The sequence below is a fragment of the Diceros bicornis genome, chromosome 11, assembly GCF_020826845.1.
Source record: "Diceros bicornis minor isolate mBicDic1 chromosome 11, mDicBic1.mat.cur, whole genome shotgun sequence".
Taxonomy (NCBI): Eukaryota; Metazoa; Chordata; class Mammalia; order Perissodactyla; family Rhinocerotidae; genus Diceros; species Diceros bicornis.
In genome coordinates, this window is record NC_080750.1 from 16,347,870 (window position 1) to 16,375,325 (window position 27,456).

Consider the following 27,456-nt stretch of genomic DNA (forward strand, 5'->3'; position numbering starts at 1 on the left):
GTTAATAGAAGTTTTTACCTAAAGAAATTTAGGTTTTAAGAAATTTAAAGAAATTTAGTTTTTACCTTGTTCTTGGCCTTGGGTAGAAAGCATTCGATATTTTGACATTAATTGTGATGTTAGCCATAGAGTTTTTGTAGATATCATTTATTATATTGAAGAAGTTCCATTCTATTCCTAGTTTGCTGACAGTTTATCATGAGTGGATCTTGAATTTTGTCATATGCTTTTTTCTGCCTGTATTAAAATGATCATATGGATTTTTCCTTTATTCTGTTAATATGGTGAATTATACTGATTGGATTTTGAGTGTTAAACTAACCTTGCATTCCTGGTTAACTCTTACTTGCTTATGTTGATTTATCCATTTTATATATTTTTAGATCCTATTTGCTAGTATTTTTAAGGGTTTTTGGGATGATGTTCATAAGGGTCATTAATCTCTAATTTTGGTTTTTTGTAATGTCTTTGTCGAGTTTTGGAGTTAGTATTATGCTGGCCTTATAAAACAAGTTGAGAAGTGTTGCTTTCTCTCTATGCTGAACTAGTTATATAATTTTGACGTTATTTTTTCTTTGGTAGAATTCAGAAGTGAAACCATCTGGTCCCAGAGTTTTCTTGGTGGGAAGGTTGGTCCTTATGGAGTCAATTTTTTAATGAGTTCAGTTCCATTTTTAAAAATAAATATAGAGCTGTTCTAATTTGCTATTTTATTTTGTGTCCATTTTGATAACTGGATTTTTCAAGGAATTTTTTTTTATTGTCTTAAAATTGTTCATATATTCTCTTATTATCCTTTTGTTATCTTTAGGATCTGTAGTGATAACCCCTCTTTCATTTCTGATGTTGGTGATTTGTTCTTTCTTTTATTCTTGTTCAATCTATCTAGAATTTAGTCAATTTTTTAAAATCTCTCCAGAGAGTCACCCTTGACTTTGTCAGTTTTCTCTATTGTTTGTTTGCCATTTTATTGATTTCTGCTCTCATCTTCATTCTTTCCTTCCTTGTACTTACTCTTGAAATTTAGGTCATTGATTTTAGACTTCTTTCCTACTATAAACATTTAAGGTTATAAATTTGCCTCTAAGCACCACTTCAGGTATAGTCTACAAATCTTGATATGTTAGATTTTCATTATCATTCAATTTGTAACATTTTCTAATTTCTGTTGTAATTTCTTCTTTGACCTATGGTTTATTTAGAAATGTGTTATTTAGAAATGTCCATGTGTTGGAGGTTCTCCTCCATGTCTTATTCTTATTCATTTCTAACTCTTCTTATAGTCAGAGCACTTATTCTATATGATTTCAATTTTTTTGAATTTGCTGAGTCTTATTTTATGGCTTATCATATGGGCTGTCTTGGTGTACTTGAAAAGAATGTGTATTCTGCAGTTGTTGGGTGTAGTCGTCTATAAATAAATTATAATTAGGTCAAGGTGATTGATAGTCTTGTTCCGATCCTCTCTATCTTTACTGATTTGTTTTCTAGTTGTTCTTTCAATATCTAAGAGAGGAGTGTTAAAATCTCCTATTGTGATTATGAAATTATATATTTATCTCTTTTATACTGTCAATTTTTGCTTTATGTATTTTGAGGTTCCATTATTAGAAACATACATGTCAAGAACTGTGAAGGTTCTGAGACTTTACCTTATTTGAAAGCTAACAAGTCAGCCTGCTGCAATTTCATGGAGGCTGGCAAAAGACATGAGACTCCTGGGTCAGAGACAGAGGACAGTTTATTTCTCACAGAATATCATCATTGGGGGGGGGGTCAGTTCCCCAATAACTAATTCCCACAGAGCAACCATATGAGGTTTCAATGGTTGTGTTTTCTGTAGTGTTTTATATATGGGCCCAGCTATATTTTCAGGGTTTTGTGTTTTTGTTTTTGTTCTTTTAATTAAAAGATGTTTTGGTCTAGTTCCTGTTTTTGTTGGTTTTTATATTTACTTCTATTACATTGTTTCTGGATACTTCATTTTCAAAAGTGCACATATAGAAATGTGCTGTTTTTCACTATTTATAAGTGAGTGTCTCTTATATCTTCAAGAAATGTCATTTCTGGTTATACCAGCAACAAGAGTAATTTTCTGAAGATAGAAGGAGTCTACATTTTTGGGATGTTTTATTTCCATTGCTGTACATTTCTTCCTGAAGATTCGGTTTTCCATCTCGTGTCATTTTCCTTCAACCTGAAGAACTTCCTTTAACATTTTCTAATAGTGCAGACCTGCTGGTAACAGATTTCCTTGGTTTTCTTTTATCTGAAAATATCTTTATTTTTCCTTCATGTTTAAAGATATTTTCACTGGGAATAGAATTCTAGGATGACATTTTCATTCCTTTCAGCACTTTAAAGATGTTGTTCTACTGGTTCTTGCCCTCCGTTGTTTTGATTAAGAGTCATTGGTGATTCAAACCATTATTCCTATATTCACTCTGGCAGCTTTCAGGATTTTCTTTATCTTTGCTTTTCAGCAGTTTGACTATGATGTGTCCAGGAGTGATTTTCTTTGTGTTTATTTTGTCTCAGATTCACTGAGCTTGTTGTTTTTTTTTTAAATAAATTACGTCTTTTTTTTTTTTTTTTTTTTTTTGCGGGGAAAGATTCACCCTGAGCTAACATCTGTTGCCAATCTTACTCTTTTTTTTTTTCCTCCCCAAAGCTCCAGTGCACAGTTGTATATCCTAGTTGTAAGTCATTTTAGTTCTTCTATGTGAGCTGCTGCCATAGCATGGCAACTAACAGACGGGTGATGTGGTTCTGCGACTGGGAAACAAACCTGGGCCACCGAAGCAGTGAGCACCAAACTTTAACCACTAGGGCATCAGGACTGGCTTTCACTGAGCTTCTTTTGTTTCATAAACAAAATTTATGTTTGTTTACCAGTTTGTGGAAATTTCCAGCTCTTTTTCCTTCAAAAGTTTTTTCTGTCCTATCTTCTCTTTGCTTTCCTTCTGGGACTTTAATTACACATATGTTAGACCTTTTGATATGGTCTCACAAGAGTTATCTTTTCATGTAAATCTTACCATTTCACCTTCCTATTTAAAACCTTCCAATGGCTTCTTATTACAAGTAGAATACAATCCAGACTCTTTACCATGCCTTTTAAGGCCTTATAATCTGCCCATGACTCTCTCTCTGACCTCATTTCCTACCTCTTTTCCCTTTATTCACTGTTTCTACCACATTGGGTTTTTTTTCTTTCCCTGGAACATACCAGTCATCCCTGCCTTTGCACTTGATGTTCCCTTTATCTTGAATGCTCTTCCCCTAGATCGTCATATGGCTCACTCTTTTGGGTATCTGCGTAAGTTACCTCCTCAGAGTGGCTTTCTTTCACTAGCTCAACTAAAGGCTGCCCCATCCCCTCAACAGACACATACACATACACACACACTTTTTAGACCCATATCTCTTTTAATAGCTTTATTGAGATATAATTCATGTACTATAAAATTCACCACTTAAAATATATAATTCAGTGGTTTGTAGTATATTCACAGACGTGTAACCATCACTGCAGTCAATTTTATACGTGTCTATCTTATTCTTGCTGTTTCGTAGTACCAAGAACAATGTCTGGTATAGAATGCATACTCAATAATGTTTTCTGGTTAGATGAATTCATTAGCTCTAAGATAATTTAGGCATTAGCCTTCAATAAAATATTAGGGAAGTTCATTTGACTACATTCAGCTCTAGAAGTATTCTTTTACCAGAGCTGTGCTATTTTGAGGGCTCTCTAAAACAGTTTAACCCATATCTTAAGAGTTATTACAGGAAGTTACAAAAATATCCCTTTTGATATGATGAATTCACATCATATACACATTTCCCTAAAAGAGAATAGTCGTCTTCTACTGACCTGGCAGTAGCTGAGGAGCAGAAAGCCTTTCTGAAATATTGCTTTTCTATTTTCAAAAGTACTCTGACATTGTTTATTTGTTTGAATCTTTGAAATAGCTTATAGAGTCTCTAGTACTTGTGTTATTTACTAATTATGGGTAATAGTGGGTTATTCATGAAATTTTGGACATCCCCTTTCCTGGGGTACCTTTCATGTGGAATGTCACTTCTGAGTTTGGCTAATCACATTGTCCCATCTTCTTTAGGCTTTGATGCGGCCTGGAAGAATTGATAGAATCATCTATGTGCCTTTACCAGATGCAGCAACAAGAAGGGAAATATTTAACCTCCAGTTTCACGCTATGCCAATCAGTAATGAGGTTGATCTCGATGAACTCATCCTCCAAACAGATTCGTATTCAGGAGCAGAGGTAAGATAGGTCCCCTCAAAATACCTTGATGGGAGGAAAGTGGTAGCTTGGAGTCATTAGTAAAAAAGACTACTTGATGCCAACTGTTTTAAATAACTGTATATTAAGAAATCTTAAAACAAGAAATAGACCACACTAAATTAAATTTCATTTTACCTGGCCTCTATTATATCTCAGTTGTTTTTACCTGGCTCCTGTTATTTCTCAAAATGTAGTCTTCAAAGAAGTAGCATGATACAGTGGAGAGAACACTGGACTAGAAGTAGAAGATTCTTCTGTTGGGCTTCTTGATACAGCAGCTTCCAACCAGTAACACACTTCTCTAACTTTGATTTCTTGACCTATCAAATGGAAATAATATATTACTTTCCCTACTTTTTCTCATAGAGATCATAAACATGAAATTCGGATATCATGAAAGCACTCTGCAGTACAAAAGACTTGGCATTATCATCTTTTATCATTTTGGAAAATTGTGTCAATCTGCTTGTGTATTAACAAAGATTCCCTCATAAAAACTGTAAAAGAGGGGCCGGCCCCGTGGCTTAGCGGTTAAGTGCGCGCGCTCTGCTACTGGCGGCCCGGGTTCGGATCCCGGGCGTGCACCGACGCACCGCTTCTCCGGCCATGCTGAGGCCGCGTCCCACATACAGCAACTAGAAAGATGTGTAACTATGACAGACAACTATCTACTGGGGCTTTGGGGGGAAAAAAAAAAGGAGGAGGATTGGCAATAGATGTTAGCTCAGAGCCGGTCTTCCTCAGCAAAAAAAAAAAAGAGGAGTATTGGCATGGTTGTAGCTCAGGACTGATCTTCCTCAAAAAAAAACAAAAAAAACTGTAAAAGAGCCAGTCTGCCCTTAACTGTGAAAATATATTCTCAACAAGAACAACAAGACCTCTGTGAAAATATAACAATTTTAAGTATGGCAAATAAACATTTTTTTCTGTCCTTAGCAACTCTTTACTTAGGCTGTTTTTATTTACAAAATAAATTTCCATTATAATAATTGTGTAGCTTTTCTACATGCATTTCTTAAGAAAAGGACAGAATATATTCCTCAACACAGAAATATCTTCTGAATACCACTGATAAGGATTTGTACTGGGAAATTAATACTTTTTTAAGTGAGAAGTTGCAGATTCTTTTCAGTCTGAATTATCCAGCAGACTGGGATTTCACATTCTATTTTGCTTCCTACTGTTTTTACCTGTCTTCAGTAAAAACCAAAGAGATTAACATGTACTGTAGATAAATTTACATGTGGAATTGGACTTAGTATATCATGCAGTCAGAGCTAATAACAACCAAAATAAATCCCAAATCTACTCATTGTCTGATTCTTTATTATCAACTGTGAACTATATATATTTAATTTTCCCCCTTTAGTTTTTTAAATTCCACTGGGTCGGGGGCAGAAGGGGCAAGCCAAGTAGAAAGTAGCTTGAGAAACAGTTAAATGTATTCACCTTCAAGTCCTGTCTGAAACAATAATCTTTATGAGCATCTCTTTGGCATGACCATCTATTAAGTTAAAATGAACATATAGTTACTGTTAACCAACTGCTCCAGCATTTCTAGAATTCAGTTGTTGATGTGAGACCAAGGGGCTGGCATCATGTGTATGATATGTCAGTTTACAGGAAACAGCAAGGAGAAGAAACCATAAATCTTTCACTTGAGCTAAGTGAAATAGAAGAGCAGTTAGCAAGGTATAAATGTGCCTTTCTCACTTGGGAGTAATTCATGGTAGAGCTGCAAAACAAAAATCAAAGCCAATGAGGTTCTGTCTGGCTGAAAGGAAAAAACTCATTTGGTGCCAGGAATTATTGTACCAGCTTGCTAGTTCTTATGTAGTACATGCCTTATTCAGTCTAAAATATAAGCACATTCATTTCTGATTAATTTTATATCAGATCTTCTAAAAATAGTCCCAGGAAAAGTAGCAGAAAATTCTTTCCCTCCTTGAATTACATTTTTATCTCCCATAATGCTTGGGTAGGGGAAGGATATCCCCCTGTGGTCCTAATTATAATCTTATATTATTATAATTTCATAGACATTTATTCCAGAACTATATCTTAGTAGTTGTTGGGTTTTAATTTGGACAAGGCAGGCTTGTTCCACATTTTTTGTTTTTGGGAGGTTTTCTTCTGAATATTTAGCCAATTCACTCAGGTGCCCTATTGTTTGAGAAGAACTATTATCATTCCTTTTTAAAGTCTTCAAATTAATAAATAGGAAATTTAAGACAGATAAAATTTAGCTTCACATAAAATATAAGATCTCATCTTTTTTCCCCTCTCTTTCCATCAGAATGAAAATGGCGCTGCAGTGTTTGAAAGCCAACATTAGTTTTGATTTTTTTTTTTTTTTGAGAAAGATTGGCCCTGAGTTAACATCTGTTGCCAATCTTCCTCCTTTTTTCCTTTTTTCTCCCCAAAGCCCCAGTAGATAGTTGTATGTCATAGTTGTACATCCTTCTAGTTGCTTTATGTGGGACATTGCCTCAGCATGGCTTGATGAGTGGTTCGTAGGTCCACGCCCAGGATCTGAACTGGTGAACCCTGGGCCACCGAAGCAGAGTATGGGAATTTAACCGCTACGCCACTGGGCTGGCCCTGATTTTTTTTTCAGTAGTAAAACAAATTCAAAGGTAGAACCTCAGTCACCTGACTCCTACAGACTCAATACTTTACCACTGATGTAACTAATTTATTTCTTTCCCAGGCTAAGGTCATATCCTTCAACACAGAACGTACTACATAGTACGTATTTAGCAAACAGTTAATAAACTGACAAAAAAAAGGAAAAAAGATATTTAAAAATTATATTTAGGAAAAATAGACTTCCCATTCTCATTTGTCATAAGAGGAGCCCTCTTGTAGTAGTGCACCCTGCTACAGACATAGCCACTTTTTCAGAGTTGGAGTGTCTCTGGCCACTTTTGGTATAAAAATGATAACACTGATAATTGTCTTCACAGGAGAGTAGCATATTCAATATTCTATAAAAATTCTATTTAACTACACTATTAGCTATATGAGCAAGAATTTGGCCAGGTGTGCCAAAGATAAGGAAATTGCTGGCACTTTTTTAAAGAGCCATAAAATGTTTATTTTAACTGTAGTGACTATTTTTTATTTTTGTTTTTAATTAAAAAGTTGTAGAGAATGATTGGAATGGAGATGATACTGGTACTCATTAAAAGACTGGGAACAGGGAGGTCACTTTTAAAAAATATTTTCTTTTCACTTGGTGCTTTATTTTGCCCGGTCAACATTGTTCCATAAAAGCTTCCACAGACCCCTTATTTGAAATAGCTCCTTATACCTTGTGAATTACTCCATTTTCCCTCCTTGGAGAAAGTAGACAGAGAAATGAAGCATTTTTTTTAATCCTCAGGGGAGTCCCAAGAGGAAGTTTGTCACCAACTGGAAGGGGAATGTGGTCACTAGGAGTGGCTGAAGCAGGCAGCGTCCTTCAACCATCTCTGCCGCCTGCCACTCCCCCGTGGCCAGAACCTCATTGTCTTTGGCTTCTTGGCTGTAGCTGCCAGTTAGCGGAAAAACATGTTGCCATTTAAAAGCAGATGGGAATTCAGTTCAGGAGGAAATAATAAGTCTTTTTTGGTTATAGCTATTGTTTTCTTTTGCTTTGATTTTTGTTTTTTAAGTTATTTGTAGCAAATTCCACTTCATTTATTTGTCTTTTATCAAATTATGCTACTTACTTTAGGAAAACTTTTATCTTACCCACTGACAGGAAATCAGCGATATGCACGTGAAAGCCATAACTGGACCCGTTCCCCGTGTACCATGTGTTTGGGAACAGAGGTGATGAATAAGATACATAATTTCCTCTCTGTGTAGGAATTTGGTGACATAGGCCAACAACTGATATCTGTAAAATTTGGGTTGACTGTTTATTTGTATTTGGCTGTTACCCTCCTTTTAGTCATTATCTCATTAAGTGAAACTGATAATATATTTAAGAGCCAGGTATCAATATATATTTTATAAATAATATAGGCAATCATAGCATTTATTTCATGTATCAAGGTTTGAGAATTCAACTTCCAAAAGAGGCAATAAAGTGAAAACAAAGAATTTTAATGTTGCAATTGAATAGACTTTTAATAGAATGGTAGCTCTTTTCTTTCAGAGTGGTTTTAGGCAACTTCTTTGAACCTCAGTTTCCTCAGTTGTGTAATATGTACGTGACTGAAATTGTTTTGAGGGTTAAACGAGATAACAAATGTAAAAGCACCAAGAAACAATGCCGACCCATGAAGAGTGCTTCATAAATGTTCCTTCCCCTCATCCTTCCTCCTCTTATCAGCTCACTGTTTATATTTACCACTCAAGTATTGAATGATGTTGCTACAAGACGGTAATATGTTTTGCATTGCCTCAGTAACCAGATAATTTATCTGAAAGCTAAATGATAATTGAGTTTCCCTTTTACCCTTTTCTTCAAAATATAATAATCTGCTTAATATGGTGATTTTTAGTATAATCCTATGAATCGAGCTCTAGAAAGTCTTTTTAAAGCAATTTGTTAGAGTTAAATACATTTCACATTGTTTTCAAAAGCTTTAACTTCATGTAAATTTGGTCTATTTATCTCTATTTTACTAAAATGATGTGTCTTGCCCTGAATTCTGTTTTGTAGTCTAAGCCCTCCAGGGTTGAAAAATAGCTCAAGGTCTTCATGCCAGCTGGACATTAAAAAATCACCTTCTAGTGTGCCTCATTAATTCGAGAAGGGTTCTATTCACTGTGCTTGAGCTATTATAGCTAATAAAGGGAGAGCCTTAAATTACTTTTCTGTCTTGCGGATTAACGGTCCTTCTGATGTCTTCTCTCTTTTCTCCCACACATTGAAGGCAGAAGGAACGATTATAGCCGCGTAGCATGTCTGTACTCTTCCTACATGAAGCATCTTGTGACAATTTTCCCCAAACTAAAAATCAAGATCAATATATTAGAATCTGGCATAGATTAACTCTTTATCTGACAGGTCTAACAACACATCTGAGATAGGAATAAAGATCCTAAAGCAGGGCGGGACACCGTTTGGCCTGGTCTCGAGTGGTGGTGTTAGAGAGCAGCTAGCAGCAGTGTTCCTGTCTGCAGAGTAAAGCGGGCCACCACAGCACTTAGCGACCTCCTGTAGATTGCCTGCAATGTGCTTGTCCCGCTGAATCAGAAACTGCCTTATGAAAACATGCTGCTGTAACCACGTAGTTTACTGTTCTTATGTAAGGTCCTTGTTATCTCTCCCCTCTTCCTTGTGCGTTTACCCTAAAATTCTATATCTATAGACAGAATTTCAAAATACTCTTTGCTTACACAACCTACTAAAGTCACTGCTTTGTCATGAAACCATCATGACCATTCCACCTTTTGAACTCCTTTACACTAATGTCTGTTTCACTTGTTTAGCTCTTAGTATCTTTTTCCTTGTAGTTATTTTAATGTGAGCAGCCACCTTATCACCCCAAACAAACTGTAAGATTTTCTACAGCAGAAGCCAGGTTTTGTACTTCTTGGAGTCTAGCAAAGAAACCAATATCTTACAATCAGTAGATGGTAAGTAATGTTGGATGAATGATAGATTTATGTGTTGATTCTAAGTCATTTTGCCAACAAAAAAAAATGTCAGTTTTAACATTCACTAAGGTGGCACTTTCTAGTTTTATGTGTCTTTTTGTATACATTGTCTATATGAGCACCGTAACTCTATGGGAACAGTGCTATAGCAAAAAACTAGAGCCAAGCAAAAACAATTGATATGTCTAAGATCCCACAGCAAGTAGGTGACAAACCCAGGACCAGAAACCAGATCTTTCAACTCCTCCTGAAAGACTCTTCATGCCTCTGAGTCAATAGAAGCGTCTTTGAAACTGTTGCACAGTTCCCTTTGACATCTCTGAATCTTTGATAAAGGTTTGCCTGCTCTTGGGGACAGTGCTTTAGCAAACTAAACAGCAGATGTGAAACATCTTTACATTTTTTATATGTTCTTTTCTTACAGTAGCCTTTAGCTACCTTGTTGTCATCTTCACAAAAATTGTAAGCTACTTGAAGTTAGGAACTATGTTTTTCTTTATTCATTTACTGTGTTCCCCAGGTATTGTGAATAAGACCTACAGTTTAGAGAGAAAGACATATAAACAACTAAGTTCTACATATAATGTGTTTATATGGCATGGTCTAGTGATGTGCAGAATACTGCAGGAGAAAGAAGAGAATGTAACTCACACTAGTGGGGATGGAAAGAGAGGATAGTTGATAGCCGGAAGGGGATAGTTGACCTGAGTCTTAATGGGTGATAGGAGTTCCCCAGTTAGATAGGGCTGGGAAGGGAACATCCCTGGCAGATAGGCAGAGATGCATAAAAGAACATGGTGTGTTCTAGATCCTGTTAAAGGTTGAAATATAACTGGAAAAAGAGTCTGCATGTGGAAGTAGTAGGTGATAAAGTAGGAAAAGGAGGTGAGACAAATGTGAAGGACCTTGATATCGTCTGAACTTGCTTTTCTCCTTTAAGCAGTGGAGAACCATTGAAAAATTTATTAAGAATGTTGCGGTCAGATTTGTGTTATTGAAAGATTGGTGGCATTTGTGTCCAAAACCACCACTAGCTGGCCTATCGAGCACTTTTATATGAATTAGAAAAAGGTGCACCTTCACCCCACTTGTGACAGCTTCCTGCCAGGGCACAAAGTTTGTCAAGCAGAGCATGAGCTTTCATGAAAGTCCCTATTTCAATAAGTCCTTATTTGTCGCCTTAGCTGGGCATCCTTGTATATGCTGGTATATGTACAACCTTCACATCTGTACAAGGCTGTCTCATTTTTGGCTTTTATCCACTTTTAAATATCCCTCACAGTGCCTAGCACAGTACCTCATATAAAGTTGACATGTATTTATTGAATAAACAAATTTAGATTTTAATCCAAGTAGATAAACTACTTTCTGTGACTTTAAGATTTGCCTCATGAGCCCTTGGACAAAAATGTTTTGTGAGTAGGATAAGTTGGGAATATTAAAGATGTCTTTTATGCATCATTATTAGCACATTAAACCTGCCATGAGGTACAGCACCTGGCATGAGTGGCCAAAATATTCAAAGTCAGGTGGATTATGTCTAACTATATTATCACTTGCAACTTTGAATATACGCTTTTAGGGTGAGTACCTTATCTCTGCAGCTCTGGTCACTGGCTAAGATATGGATACTCTGTTGTAAATGAATTATGACAAAATCCTCCAGAGCAAAAATCAAAATATACTAAAAGCAGATATTTAGACTGTAACTTTTAAGCCAGCCCTCCACCCCATTATTTTACAGTCTACATACTAAGTAGTAAAGAAGTTTGGTAAAAGCCAAGACCTAGACTTTAGTTCTATCTTGACCATTTACTGCAGTATTAGTTTGGCCAAATCAGTTATCATCTCTAGAGCTCGGTTCGCATATTTTAATAAGGGGGTGGGAATATGGTCTCTATGATCTGTTCTAGTGCTAAAAATCTGTGTGGTTATGTACCCGTCATAGATTAAATTAATTGTTTAAGGAATCCCTTAGGGGTTTGACCTCCAGGGACATATAACATGGTTGTGTTTTCCTTACAGTGCTTCTAGAAACCTTGAATCTTGCGATCTTGGTCAGTGTCTCTAAATCCTTGCTACTGTGGCCTAGAGATCCTTGTCATGGCACCAGAGGAATGGGAACCTTGAAAGACTGACAGTGCATAGAAATCGCATTTTAATAAAATTCTCCTGAGCAAACTTTAACAATTTTTCACAGGATGGAAATGAAAGTTTCACCTGCTCAGAGATTCCAAGGCCCAGTGATTTTTTTTTTCTGAGACCTTTGGTTTTTCTGCTTTTCAACTTCCTTAAGAACAGCTAGTCAAGTTCAATATCTATGATTCTGGAGGCATTAGGATAAAAAGTGTTATAAAATGGAAATATGCAGCAGCCCACTTTTCCCTAAACTCTTTTGTTAGGAAAGTAAGTAAAGTTACAAAGTATAATGTTGTTCATTTTAACTTAGGTTTTTAAAACTTCCAGTGTAGGGAGATGTAATCATTCTCTCTATTTTCTAACTTCGACTTCTACTTAAATTGGCAATAAAAGAACCTTAATTTATCTTACCTGAAGGCTATTTTAGGAAGGATGTTTACACCAAAGCAAATCATCCTCCAGAACACCTTGTGCTGCCATACCTATATTACTGACTCCTTGCCAAGTGTTTACAACTACTGTCAGATTACAAGAAGCATTAGTCAGAAAGGAAATGGATGATGAATGAGAGGCTGGCTGGCAACAAACTTAATATAGCATTTTATAACCAAATACTGATGTCCCTCTATGGGGAAGCAGTATATCAAGCCAACAAGTTAGTCAAGACCTGCCTGATCATCTAGTCCCCACGCCTGGTATCCAGGCTGAATCTGTATCTGTGAAGAATTACTCAGGCCAATAGTAATGCTGATTTGAGCATTTTAACATTCTACCTTGTTTCTCCTCTTCCAAATTCTCAGTCTCTCTATTGATTCGTGCTGGTTCCCCAGAATTTTTGCACAAACATTTAATCTATGCTTCTTCATCTTCAAGAGAATAAAATTTGAGAGTTCTACCAATTTGAGAGGAACTTATGATTTTAAAAAGTATAGAACATGCTATTTATTCTATACTATAGAATCTGGTAGAGTTGGATATTTTTGTTTGGTTATTTGAGGTGATAGAAGGCTAATTACTAATAATAGTCCTAATTGATCTATACAGTCATACTCTGCATAATAATGTTTCGGTCAACAACCAACTGCATATGTGACAGTGGTCTCGTAAGATTAGTACCATATAGCCTTGAGGTGTAGTAGTCTATACCATGTAGGTTTGTGTAAGTACACCCTATGATGTTTCCACAATGACAAAATCACCTAACAACCTATTACTCGGAATGTATTCCTGTTGTTAAGTGATGCGTGACTGTATACGAAAAGTATGCCATCAGTATAGATGGAAACTATTTCTTCTTTTAAGAACATTTTGTACTGCATGAAACTGCATTACAGTTAAGCAAATTATTCCAGTTGTGGAATAAGAAAGATCTAAATCCAAACACCAGGTGTGCCTATTTCCTAGCTTGTGACCAGCTTCCTTATATGTAAATAAGGATAAGGAAGGTCTTTACCTCATAGATCTCTTGTCCAGATTAGAGAATTTATATAAGGTGCTTATCCTAGTAAGCACCTAGGGAATGCTCAGTAAATCATTTTTGTATTTTTTATAATCAGCAAATCCAATTTAATTGATCTCTAATATAAAAAATCTACAATTTGCTTAATTTTTTCATATTTTGTTGTCTTAGATTTTATGATTACTCATAATGAGTGTTTCACGTGTGTCACGTTTTTAGTTTAATAGTGTGTTCTTTAAATTCAAACCATATTTCAGTTACATGCAGCATTTATTTTAGCTGGTTTATATTTATAAACATCTATAATCTCTATTTTTAGTTTTCCTTATTCAAGATGTGTGCTATTTTTTACTTTTAAATGAATAAGCTAATGTTTCTTTGCAAACAGGCTACATAATTATCCCTATTTCAGCATATTCGTTAAGGTAATTCCTAGTTCCTTGTGTACAACTTAATTCTTTTTTTTAATGGAAGTTTTGTTAATTAAAAAGAAAAAAATAGGGAACTTTGCAACTTCAGAAATTTGAGGGTTTCTGTTTCTACTAGAATGATCGTTTAGGAAATAAGCACACCTAATTACTATGCCCTTTCATTTAGGTTGTGATTGAACCCAAGTGTTTAGGTAAGACTCAGAACTCTAATGCTAAGGAGAAAAGCATTGCATGTCTGTCCTTTGGTGTTTGATGATGACATAGGGATATTCTCATTCTTCATCCCCAAATGACAGTAATTCTGAGTTCTCAACGGGGTCATTCTGTTAAAATGTTACTAAAACTCTATAGAATGGTTGTTCAGAGTTGCAGTGCAGTCATTAAATTGTTCTTAAATCTAACTTCCCTTAAGTTTTGGAAATTTAAAAACAGAATCTAAACTTGCCTTAGGCTAAAAAGAATTATTAAGATTTGCACAGCTCTCTTTTTTTATTTTGCTTAGGTTTTAACCTTCAAATATTATTTCTGGTGTTCTTTAATAAGGGCTAGCTCTCTTTTTTTATTAAAATTTGGAAAATGGCTTTTGATTTTATATTTGTGGGACAGTTTCTCTGTTCATTTGTGAGCAAAAACCATTAGGTATAAGGCACATGTCACTTTTACCATTGTGGAAGTTTCAATTCATAAATTAGTTATTTTCTCTTTTTCTTCAGAATTAAAAAATAATAATAACAAACTGTTTTTGGCATTTGGACAAGACATTCTTTCAATGGTAGCAAAAGCAGCCCCTTGGCATATTTTTATTCACTTCAAAAGAATCCTAAAGGAGTAGTTTTATATTTAAAAGCAAGAATTATATTTAGTTTGCCTAGCATTGACTTCTTGCTAGAATCCTTAAAAATATAAAAGGTCAAGCAAACATTCTTCAGTATGAAAGAAGTAGTCCCCGGCATTTCTTTTTTTTTTTTTTTTTTTTGCTCTGTGTCATGAGCCTAAGTGTCAGAACTAGAGATTAGTAGGGAGATAAATCCAAAAGTTGTCAATTCAAAATGAACTACTTTGTTATACAACTGAATTGGTCATAATGAGCATGAAATATGCATGCATGCACAAGTTCATAGAAGCTGGTCTGACGTTTCATTTATGGCTTCTTTATGTTTTAATAAAAGACACATGCTATGAAATTAATATTTTGCACCTGCTGTGTACAGCACATCAAAAACTTTCTGCCATGTCTAGTCTACTTGATTTTTGAACCCTGCAGGGATATTTTCCTGGGTAAATTATACCTTCAGTGTTTTTAAATTATGTACTTTTTTCAAAAATATTTATTTACCAAATTTTAGAACATTTATTATGTAAAGCAAGTTACATTAATATTTTCATTCATTTTGTACTTGTATATAAAACTAGAAATCAATTATTGAATTTTGGGGACATAACTCGAGTATAAGACTTGGTCAATATTATACATTATAAATTATGTAAAAATTGAAATACATTGGAGTCCAGTTTTAACATGATCTAGCTTAGTATAAAATCTGGTTTAATGTAGGCATGACTTGGATCCTACCACAGGTGGTTTATTGCAATTAGTACCAAAAGACCTCATTATAATAATTTTTTCCATAATAGTATCTTATAGCATAAAATAGTATATAACTGTGTTCTGTATTATTTTGAACTTTTATTTTTGCTTCTCTGGTAGTGATATATCCATAGGATCTCCAAGGGGCCTAAAACATAATTTTACAGGTGTTGGAAGAATCAGTTGACTTGCTACCTGAACTGTGTACATCTGTAAAGCTATGTTTAAATATATCTCTATATATAAACTGATTGTGCCTTATACGCTAACCAACCATGAAGATTGTATGTTTTCTTCTTTGATAGCCAGTACTTTAGATGATCAATATGTAATTCATGTTTATAGTCATATAATAGACGAAATGAAGAATAAAGTAAAAGAAAATATTGCTCTCATTTTATGTGCTTTGTAGAGAAAGCCACAGGCTGAGTGGAAAAAAAAGAGAGAGAGAGATCTCAGTGCTTAATAAGTTGAAATTTTCTTTCTTCTTTATCCTAATAGTAATTGCTTATAATTTTTTTAAAGAGTCTGCTATGGACTGAATTCTTTTCCCACAAAATTCCTGTGTTGAAGCCCTAACTCCCAATGTGACTTATGTGGAGATAGAGCCTATAAAGAGGTAATTAGAGTTAAATGAGATCATAAGGGTGGGGCCATAATAAGGCCTCCTACATGCACAGAGAAAATGCCATATGAGGCTACAATGAGAAGGCTGCTGTCTGCAAGACAAGAAAAGAGCCCTTCCCAGGAATTGACCATGATGACATGATCTCAGACTTCCAGCCTCTAGAACCATAAGAAAATTAATTTCTGTTGCTTCAGCCACCCAGTTTATGGTATTTTGCTAAGGCAGCCCAAGCAGACTAAGACAGAGGCTATTACAGTTCACATCATTATAGCACAGGTCATGTTATATTTTGGATTTCTTTTTTTCTAACTAATAAAGATAATTTCTTTAATTTATAGTCATTAATTTCAGCCTGAATTGTCTTTAAGAACCAGATGATTATAGTGAGTTCCTGGTTTACCAAAAATTTACTGTAAGTTGCCTTTCGAGAATTCAGAATACATTTATTTCTGGAAGCAGTGCTCCTATAGTGAATAGCTTCCAAGGCTAGTCCCTTGAAATGTATTACACCCCTGATATAGGTAACCTAACAGTAGTAGACATAAGTTTTAGATTCTGAAAGCAGAACATGCAGTATTAGAGCCAACCAAAGGAAAAAGAGAGATTATTTTTTTCTTTTCTAGGCACAGAGCCAGCCCTATGCAAGATTACATTAGACAAAGTTTGTCTTCGCTTTATCTCTTTCTATAGCTTTTCATCCTTCATCTTCGACGTTCACTGCCCCACACTCTGCATCCCCTAGACCTACTTTTCTGGGTACTTTTTTTGACAGTCTCCATCAATTGTCTGATTAGAAAACAATCTGATTGAATCAATTCATCATAAAGCCAAAACTCAGGATCACTCTCAGAGGTATCTGCATTTTAAAAAAATTTTACTCTTCTGGGGCCGGCCTGGTGGCACAGGTGGTTAAGTGCGCATGCTGCGCTGCGGCGGCCCGGGTTTGCTGGTTCAGACCCCGGGCGCTCACCAACACACTGCTTGTTAAGCCATGCTGTAGCAGCGTCCCATATAAAGTAGAGGAAAATAGGCACAGATGTTAGCTCAGGGCCAATCTTCCTCAGAAAAAAAGAGGAGGATTGGCATCAGATGTTAGCTCAGGGCTGATCGTCCTCACACACAAAAAAAAAATTACTCTCCCAAATGAATCTCTAACTGGTGGATTTTCAGGTTGTATAAAAAACGTGAATAGAAGAGAACTCAGAAATATTCTAGTTTCCGTCTGATAGCTTTTCTTGCTCTTAATCCCTCTACCTTTTCTCTCTTCTGCTGACTTTCAAGATACTTAAAGGGCTCAAGATTCCATGTAAAAAAGGTTTATTCTACACCAACAATTTTCCATGAAAAAGCATCCAATGAACATAAATAAAACTATTTACAATTTGCTGAAAGAACTTCCAATCTTTTCTGTTGTATGCAATTACATTTTCACATGGTTATAATCAAATTGCCTGGTACTTTTTATTGACTCTGTTGTATTAGTCTACCCTCATCTTAAACACTGCTATTGTATTTTACTGAGCCTTGTTAGCATTGATAATAGTAATAGAAAATTCTGTAGTAAGTGATTTTATAGTTGGGAAATCCTTGTATTTTAGAGGATAGTTTAAAACTTTGTCTCTTAAAAGAGCCAGGGTTCCTTGGGGTTGTCTCCAGGCCAGGGAATAGGAGCACAGAAGGAAGGATCTAGAGTCCCTCACCTGGATTTCGGTGGAGTACAGCTCTACTTAATCTGTAAGATTTTGTTTGATAACAGAGATTTGTTCCTAAAAGAATTTTGGGGGGGCCGGCCCCGTGGCTTAGCAGTTAAGTGCGTGCGCTCCGCTGCTGGCGGCCTGGGGTTCGGATCCCGGGCGCGCACCGAGGCACTGCTTCTCTGGCCGTGCTGCCAGGCCGTGTCCCACATACAGCAACTAGAAGGATGTGCAACCATGACAGACAACTATCTACTGGGGCTTTGGGGGAAAAATAAATAAATAAATAAAAATTAAAAAAAAAATTAAGAATTTTGGTTTGAAGGCCCCAATTTAGGAGGAAATTCATAGTTAAAAATACGAAAAATTGGGAGTTTCTCACACAAGCACCAAAAAGAAAACTGAGATAAAGAATAAAATTAATAACCAATTTCTGCCCTATGTAAGAAGCTTTTCTTTATTAGACATTTTTATACAAAATTTTTTGAAATTTATTAGTTATAGAAAGTATCAATTAAAGAATTTCCAAAGAAAAATATTTGTAGGTATTTGGTCACCGATCCTTAAGCATGACCCCTAAAACTAGGACATACATGCTTAAGACCATATTTTGCTAGTATTTGTGTACAAAATCTGAAAAGTACTATTTTCTATTATCGAAGGACCAAAATTCTTTTCTCTTTTTTCAGTGATGTATTTTTATAACTTGAAAGTTATGTATGGGAATCTTATCTCCAAATGTTTATCTCACTAGAAAAATTAGAAATTTTCTTTTTACCTTACTAACCAATATGCTTTTAGTAGCTAAAATTATCTCTTACGGGCCGGCCCTGTGGCTTAGCGGTTAAGCGCACACGCTCCGCTGCTGGCGGCCCGGGTTCGGATCCCGGGCGCGCACCAACGCACCACTTCTCCGGCCATGCTGAGGCCGCGTCCCACATACAGCAACTAGAAGGATGTGCAGCTATGACATACAACTATCTACTGGGGCTTTGGGGGAAAAAATAAATAAATAAATAAAATTATAAAATTATCTCTTACATGGCATTTTTAATAATATATGTACTTTTTATTAATAGATTCTCTTGAGCAATTTTAGGCTTACAGAAAAATACATGGAAAATACAGAGTTCCCATTTACCATCTCACCCCCTCCTCTCAGTTTTCCCTATTATTATTATCTTCCGTTATTGTGATACATTTGTTTAAATTGTTGAACCAATATTGATAAATTATTATTATTAACTATAGTCCATAGTTTACATTAGGGTTCACTCTTGGTGGTGTACTTTCTATGGATTTTGACAAATGTATGATGACATTTGTATCCACCATTACTGTATCATATAGAATAGTTTCACTGCCCTAAAAATTCCCCATCTTCCTCCTATTATCCCTCCCTCCCTCACCCTAAACCCCAGATCTTTTAACTGTCCCTCTAGCTTTGCCTCTTCCAAAATACAGTGTAGTTTGAATCTTCTTTCACATAGAACTTTACATTTAAGGTTCCTCTATGTCTTTTCTGTGGCTTGATAGCTCATTTCTTTTTATCACTGTATAATATTCTAGTATCTACATGTGTCACAGTTTGTTTACCCATTCACGTATTGAAAGACATCTTGGTTGTTTACAAGTTTGGGCAGTTGTGAATAAAACTGCTATAAACATCTGTGCGCAGGTTTTTTTAATGGACTTATGATGTCAACTCTTTGGGGTAAATACTTGGAATGTGATTGCTGGATCATATAGTAAGAATATGTTTAGTTTTATAAGAAACTAACAAACTGTCTTTTAATGTGGCTGTACCATTTTGCATTTCCATCAACAGTGAATGCAAGTTCTTGTTGCTCCATATCCTCATCAGCATTTGATGTTGTCAGTGTCTTTGATTTTAGCAGTTCTACTGTGTGTACAATGCTATCTCATTGTTAATTTGCAGTTCCGTAATGACGTATGGTGTTGAGCATCTTTTCCTATGCTCATTTGCCATCTGTATGTCTTCTTTGGTGAGCTGTCTGTTCAGATCTTTTGCCCATTTTTTAATTGGGTTGTTTTCTTATTGTTGAATTTTAAGAGTTCTTTGCATATTTTGGATACCGCTCCTTTATCAGATTTGTGTTTTCTAAAGATTTTCTCCCAGTCTGTGGCTTATCTTTTCACTCTCCAAACAGTGTCTTTTGCAGAGCAGAAATTTTTAATTAAAGTGAATTATCAATTTTTTCTTTTAAAATATATTTAATAAGGTATTAAATGTATTCTTTCTATAAAAAGAGATCTATTTGGAATCAATTTATGCTTTGTAAATGTTTGTAGATAAAAATCACCATATTTACTCAAGAGTTTATTTTTGTCCTCATTTTATATAACTGTGATGACTTGTAACTTTTAATCGCAGGGGAGAATTATTCCTTTCAAGAACTGTTAGCCATGAAGAAAACCATTCTCTTTTCTTTTGAACATTATGGTACTGTATTTGAATCAGATATTTCTGCCTGCATGAATAGAAAAACATTCTCCTCAGAAGCTGGGACTCCCTACTCAACAGGAGCGGTTTTAACTTGGGCACATGCAGTATTGTAGATCACACACTACACAATGGCAGTACTATATAGCCATGTTTTAAAACACAGGATAACTGTACTAGGAGATGATAGATGAGGGGAAGCACATTTTAAATGAAGAAGTACATTATAGAAAGAAGTTTCTACGTTTTTAAAGTTTTGTCTGATTCAAGAACCTTGTCACATCACATGTTGGCAGTGATGTAATGGAGTCTCATTCTGTAAGTTCTGCTGCTAAGTCACCTTATAACCTTGAGCAAGTCTTAACCTCTTTGTATTTCCACTTCTTTACATTGAATGAAATCATTCCTGAGAGCCTTTCTATCTTTATAATTCTGAAGTTTTATATCCACTTTATGACTCTTACATTGTACTACTACCTATTATTTTTAAACAATATTAGAACTAATGTTAGGGGAAATGGTCTGCAGAAAACACAGATATGCCCACATGGTAAAATAGTTAGACAAATTCAAAGCAAGTAATTTTTTTTCACATACTGTATTTTGTGGGTTTTTTAAATCTTATTCAGAAGGTAGTTGAGGATTTTAAAATGATAGCAATTTGCTGCCATGTCTCTTGGAAAAATATATAATAGAATATAATCCTGGTAGGTACAAAGCAGCAAAACACAATCATTCTTTGCTAGTTCTACCCAAAATATCACATTGATAGACCCTGAATCTTTCTTGCTTGCCCCTATAAAGAAAGCAGGAGGAAGGCAGATTTAAAAACTAAGGAACTATTGTTAAATGGCATCCAGGTTATGTAGAAATACTGCCCTAAAATACTGGGATTCTTTTGGCCTAATGTTTTCATGCCCCACCTTGTTCTTGATTTAATTCTAGGTAGAACTACATTCTTAATATTTCTGTGAGTAGAATTCAACTTTACTCAGCAGTTATATACAGTGGATCATTTACTGATTCATCCATTCATAAAGAACAAAATAACTGTCACCTCTTATGGAACTCTAAGTTAGTGTCTCAGTAAACCAGTAACAGATTTGTAACAACAGTGTTCCTACCCCTGGCCATCTTAAATATTTTATAGTGACTTAATAAGAGTTTGCATTACTCCTCTTTATTTTAACCAATATGTGTTTTTAACTCTGAATCTTTCAAGTAAGCTAAGTCATAAAAAAATTTTCAAGAATTTCATAAATCATCAATGATGAAAAATTAGAAGGTCTATCCATAAAACTTTATAGTTCATGAGCAAAGTCTGGAACTTCAAGCATGCACTTTAGATTTTGAAGATAAGTAGGTGTCCATCTTTAGACCTTCCCATCTCTCTCAATATGAAATTCTGTCCCTCTTACTAATTAATTTATAGACTGAGCCCACCAAAACCCGTTTTTCCCCAAAAGATATTTCCCAAGCTGACAGCATCATTACTGTGAAAATACCTGTGACTAGAACGGAAAAAAACAGCAGAGGAACTAAAGGCTGCTGGGAATAACCAGAAAAGCCTGGAGTGACAGTCAATGGTTGGTTCCCTTTCCCTTCCTTTTTGAGTAACTGATGCGTTATCTTTTGACCCTTTTTGGTAAAATTTTCCTGTAGATAAATTGTATGATTATTATGGGATTAAAAAGGAGTGACATTAAATGAATGAACATTAGTTGAGCACATACTCTTAAGGAAGAAAGGACTCATAATAAAGACAGTAAAAGACTTGAAATAGTCTTTATTTCAAAAAAAATAATAGTGTGAAAATGAAAATTGCTTTTAAACTTGACTTCGATAAAGTTAACTACTACTATGAATTTTGTAGTTAATGTGAAGATTTCTGTTTCCAAATGAGTATCAGTGTGTCCCTTTATGTATTCAATAATGTCTTTTTGGTGGCACAATAAAAAAATACCCTGCCAAAATACTATAGTAGAGTAACACAGAGCAATCTAAGATAATTTTTCCTGTTACATTGACTTAGCTTTACCTGTGTTTTGTGGGTTTTTCTGTTGCCATAGCACACGTATGTATGTTGATATTCACCTACACACCCAGCTCACACCTAGATCATAGAAATTAAAACTTCACACTTAGCTGAAACCAAATTATTTTGCATATCATGCAGTTTTCCAAAATTAACAAAGCTACCTTATAGGAGCATAGAGTAAAGTAGAACCTTTTGTTACCCCATTAAAAATGCCCATAGAATAGGTTGTGTCCTACATGTTACAACAACTCTAGAGAATGCAAGTTTGGCAGGAGAACCAAATACACAGTTATATTTGAGTAGCAATAACAGGCAGGCTATCGTTTGGAGTTTAGTATAGATAATAAACATGTACCTTTGCTTTTTCGACTCTCTGTCTCCTGTTTTCCTTTTTTTTTTTTCCCTCAGCTTTATTGAGGTATAATTGACAAATAAAATTGTAAGATATTTAAAATGTACAACGTGCTGATTTGATATAACATTGTGAAAGGATTCCCCCTATTATGTTAATTAACACATCATCACCTCACATATTTACCTTCTTTTTTTGGTGAGAAAATTTAGCTTATACTCTCTTAGCAAATTTCAGTTATACAATACAGTATTATCAACAATAGTCGTCATGTTATCAGACATTTTATTCATCTTATTACTGAAAGTTTGTACCCTTTTACCATCCTCTCCCTATTTCCCCTGTCCTCGGCCCCTGGCAACCACTTTTCTACTCTCTGTCTCTATAAGTTTTACTTACCTTTTGTTTATTTATATTTTTTTAGATTCCACATACAAGTGATATGATGCGTCTTTTTCTGTCTGGCTTATTCACTAAGCGTAATGCCCTCCATGTTCATCCATGTTGTTGCATTGGCAAGATTTCCTTCTTTTTTTAAGGCTGAATAATATTCCATTGTATATATATATATATATATATATATATATATATATATATACTACATTTTCTTGATCCATTCATCTGTTGTTGGACACTTTGTTTTCATACCGTGGCTATTGTGATTAATGCTGCAGTGAACATGGGAGTCAGATATCTCTTCAAGATAATGCTTTTGTTGCCTTTAGATATTTATCCAGAAGTGATATTGATGCATCATATAGTATTTCTATTTTTAACTTTTTGAGGAACCTCCATACTATTTTCTATAGTGGCTATATAGTTTACATTCCCACCAACGATGTGCAAGGGTTCCCTTTTCTCCACATCCTCACCAGCATTTGTTATTTCTTGTCTTTTTGATAATAGCCATCCTAACAGGTGTGAGGTGATATTTCATTGTGGTTTTGATTTGCATTTCTCTGATGATTAGTGATGTTGAGCATCTTTTCATGTACCTGTGACCCATTTGTATGTCTTCTTTGGAAAAATGTCTATTCATATCCTTTGCCCATTTTTAAATTGGGTTGTTTGTTTTTTTGCTATTGAGTTGTATGAGTACCTTATATATTTTGGATATTAACCCCTTACTGGATATATGGTTTGCAAATATTTTTTCCTGTTCCATAGGTTGCTTTTTCATTTTGTTACTGGGGTTTTTTTTCTTTTTTTTTGCCGTGCAGAAGCTTTTTAGTTTGATGTAGTCCCGCTTGTTTATTTTTGCTTTTGTTGCCTTTGCTTTTGGTGTCAAATCCAAAAAATCATCCCCAAAACCAATGTCAAGGAGCTTACCTCCTATGTTTTCTTATAGGAATTTTACAGTTTCAGGTCTTAGGTTCAAGTCTTTAATCCATTTTGAGTTGATTTTTGTGTATGGTACAAGATAGGGGTTCAGTTTCATTCTTTTGCATGAGGATATCCAGTTTTCCAAGCATCATTTTTTGAAGAAACTATCTTTTCCCCAAAGTATATTCTTGGCTCCTGTATCTAAAATTAATTGTCTATATATGCATGGGTTTATTTCTGGACTCTCTTTTCTATTTCATTGATCTCTGTGTCTGTTTTTATCCCAATACCACACTCTTTTTTTGTTTGTTTGTTTTTTTGGTGAGGAAGATTAGCCCTGAGCTAACATCTGTTGCTGATCCTCCTCTTATTTCCTGAGGAAGATTGGTCCTGATCTAACAGCTGTACCCACCTCCCTCTACTTTATATGTGGGACGCCTGCCACAGCATGGCCTGATAAGTGATGCATAGGTCTGTGCCCAGGATCCAAACTTGTGAACCCCAAGCCACCAAAGTGGAGCGCACAAACTTAACTGCTACGCCACCAGGCTGCCCCTCAATACCATACTCTTTTGATTACTACAGCTATGTAATATAGTTTGAAATCAGGAAGTGTGATGCTTCCAGCTTTGTTCTTCTTTCTCAAGATTGCTTTGGCTATTCAGGGTCAGTGTGCAGATCTTTTACCTCCTTGGTTAAATTTATTCCTAAATATTTTATCCTTTTTTATGCTATTGCAAATGGAATTGTTTTCTTAGTTTCTCTTTCTGACAGTTCAAAGCTGGGGTACCTAACATGTATCTAAGCTCCTTCCAGGGAAATACTGGTGGCTTGGTTTTATTGGTTGAGTGGGCTAGAGAGAGAAGGCAGGGGAAGTGTATTGAAAGGCCTTTGGCCAATCCCTAAGTGTGTGCTATAATTAGAAGCAGGACCCTCACTATCTATCAACTACAGAGTTGCTATTGTCTCCCTTGTTTTAAAGGACATGTCTTCCCCACCCCTGAAGTAGAGATAAATTATCTTATTGGATGAGGAATACTAGGATATTTAGAAACATTTTGTTGTGTAGCTGCAGCTTCATAGAATTATTTGTTTGAGTCTTCTGTACCCACTCAGTTTAGATACAACGTCTTCCAGAAAACCTTCTCTGACCACCTCTAGCCCAGATTCAGTACCTCTACTATGTATCCCATAGCACATTGCACCTTTCTCTTTCATATCTAGATTTTTGGTTTTTTAAAGCTTCATTAAGACAGAATCAGTACAAGTAGCTGTCGTTGGTTTTGAGAATCTTAACTAATGAGTTAGGATCCATCTAGGCCAGGTAATTTTGGTAACTTTAAGCTAAAATGGGTTCCTCAACTTAGCACTTGGTGATCATGGGAAAAGTTGTTGAAGATATCTTAACACATACAGTATAATAAAGCTCTAGCAGATTTTGCTGGCATAGCTTTCTTGTAATAGTTTCTGATAGTTTGTCGTTCCTCCATGGCTATGGGAAATACTCAGGTTCACTTTGGAATCTCAACCACGTGTTGCTATTATCTCATACTCTCTGTGTCCGCAAGTCTTTTTTTCGTTTCAAGGCTGTTATTGCAAAGTCTTGGAATGTGTGCTTCCTCAGCGTAGCCTTTAAGAACAGAACCCTTAAAAAGTAATTTCCAAAAAAGCCTTTGATTCTCCAGTTTGCTCACCAAAATGCTGGTTATGCCTGTAATGCTACGGCTTTGTCTATTCTGACTGAAACCCAATGTCAGTGTCTGTGTTCTCTTTGGTGGCCACATCCTCCCTTCAGGCCAGCATTCATCTGGATGCTGTGGCAAAAGGAAAGGTGTTTACATACCTTTCAGCAAAGAATTCCTTCTTCTGTGGGCTCTAAACTGAAGTCAAATCGCCCTGTTTTACAGAAATATGCAAACCATGTAATTTTCAATGTGGTACTATTAAATATGTCCCCAGAATCAGTATATCCAGCTATTGTTTAAGAACTTCATGACTTCTGTTGCGTGGGCCACAGGAACTCACTCAACACACTGTATCACAGTTTTCCCAAAGTGCTGAATTGTAGGCTTCCCCAAGATAGGATCTCTGTCATCTCTTTGTATTCCCAGAACTTAAGCACTTAAGGGATGCTTCATAATTTTTTAAAAATAAAAGAATAAATGACTAAATGAAAAATGAAGTGCCTTGTGGGTCCAGATGCTGTGAACTTCGTAGACTCTTTCTCTTCCCACTTTCTTCAGAAAACAGCAATTATTTACACACACACATATTTTTTTAAAAAATAAACAAACCAGCAACTCATTATATGCTCTCTGGTGATTTTATATACTTTATGATATATTAACATATTAACCTATCTTAACAGAATAGTAGAAAAAGATTTGTGGGAAAGTATTTCATCATGCAGAAGCATATTGCAAAAATTAATAAGAGCAACTAAAAGATAAGTACATAGTATCTCTCAGCTACTATTCGTACTTAAGATTTATAAGCATTATCTCGTTTGTGTCTTCCAACAACCCTTTCAGATATGCACTACCTTATGTCCTTGATTCTAATATGCCATCAATTGTAAGAGACATCATCAAATTAATAATATCTTTACAGTGACTGTGTGTGTTGGAGGCATAGAGACTTCTACTTTAATGTGCGTATCTATTTTACAACAGATACTAATTTTAAATGTTAAACATTTAGAAAAGCATATCTTAGTAACATCCTTAAGTACTTCAGCAGTTGAGATCCAGGTCACAAGATACAGCAGTTACAGCGTGCTGGCATGGTTCTGCACACAGGTGGCTCTGCATGTTGAGTGCTGACTTCTGAGACATGGATTTGTTGAACCTACGAGGTGACCTGTAGAAACTGTTGAACATCAGTAAACAAATTCAAGAAACTTCTCATTAAACGTGGTAGGCTGAACACACTCGTTTACATCTGTCCCCTTCTGAAACCCTACTAAAATGAAAGTAATAAGCATACACCAATAATGACAAAGAGAATGACGAAGATGACAGCAGATAAAAAATATAAATAAAATTTTTGAAGTTGGACAATAAATGAGCAGGTTAGAGTATGCTGAAACCTGTAGGCAAGAGAAACCAATAAGATGCAACTGATTACTACAGAACTCAAGTAAGACTCAAGAAAGGATTTAGAATATAGGGCACCTCTGAAGAAGAGGGGGAAGGGCTGAAAACAGGATTTGCTGCAAGTCTTTACCTAGAAGAGGTAGACTCCTAGATTCTTTCCCCTGCTCCTCACAGACAGGAATGACTCTCAGCAGAAAACTGGAGCTTTGGTTTTCAGAAAAGTTGAGCTAAAGAGGTTCTGAACATGGAGATAACAGTTCGATCTGAAGATGGGGGAGAGATGACATGTCATACCCAAGGCAGGGTATTAAGTGAAAGTCTATATACTTCATGCTAAGAC

At 35.5% G+C, this 27,456-nt stretch overlaps 1 protein-coding gene across 5 annotated transcripts in view; it reads left to right on the forward strand.

Moving 5' to 3' along the window:
- Nucleotides 1-27,456, forward strand: part of AFG2A (AFG2 AAA ATPase homolog A) — a 326,176-nt gene that overhangs the window by 257,350 nt on the left and 41,370 nt on the right. For 2 of the 5 annotated variants that reach the window (XM_058550011.1, XM_058550012.1), the window contains one exon: nucleotides 4,125-4,289. In XM_058550011.1, the coding sequence (XP_058405994.1) occupies nucleotides 4,125-4,289 (165 nt within the window). Of the gene's footprint in view, nucleotides 1-4,124; nucleotides 4,290-8,055; nucleotides 8,303-11,930; nucleotides 12,284-27,456 lie in introns of those variants that run through there. The other 3 variants (XM_058550013.1, XM_058550014.1, XM_058550015.1) reach the window with 3 other exon arrangements.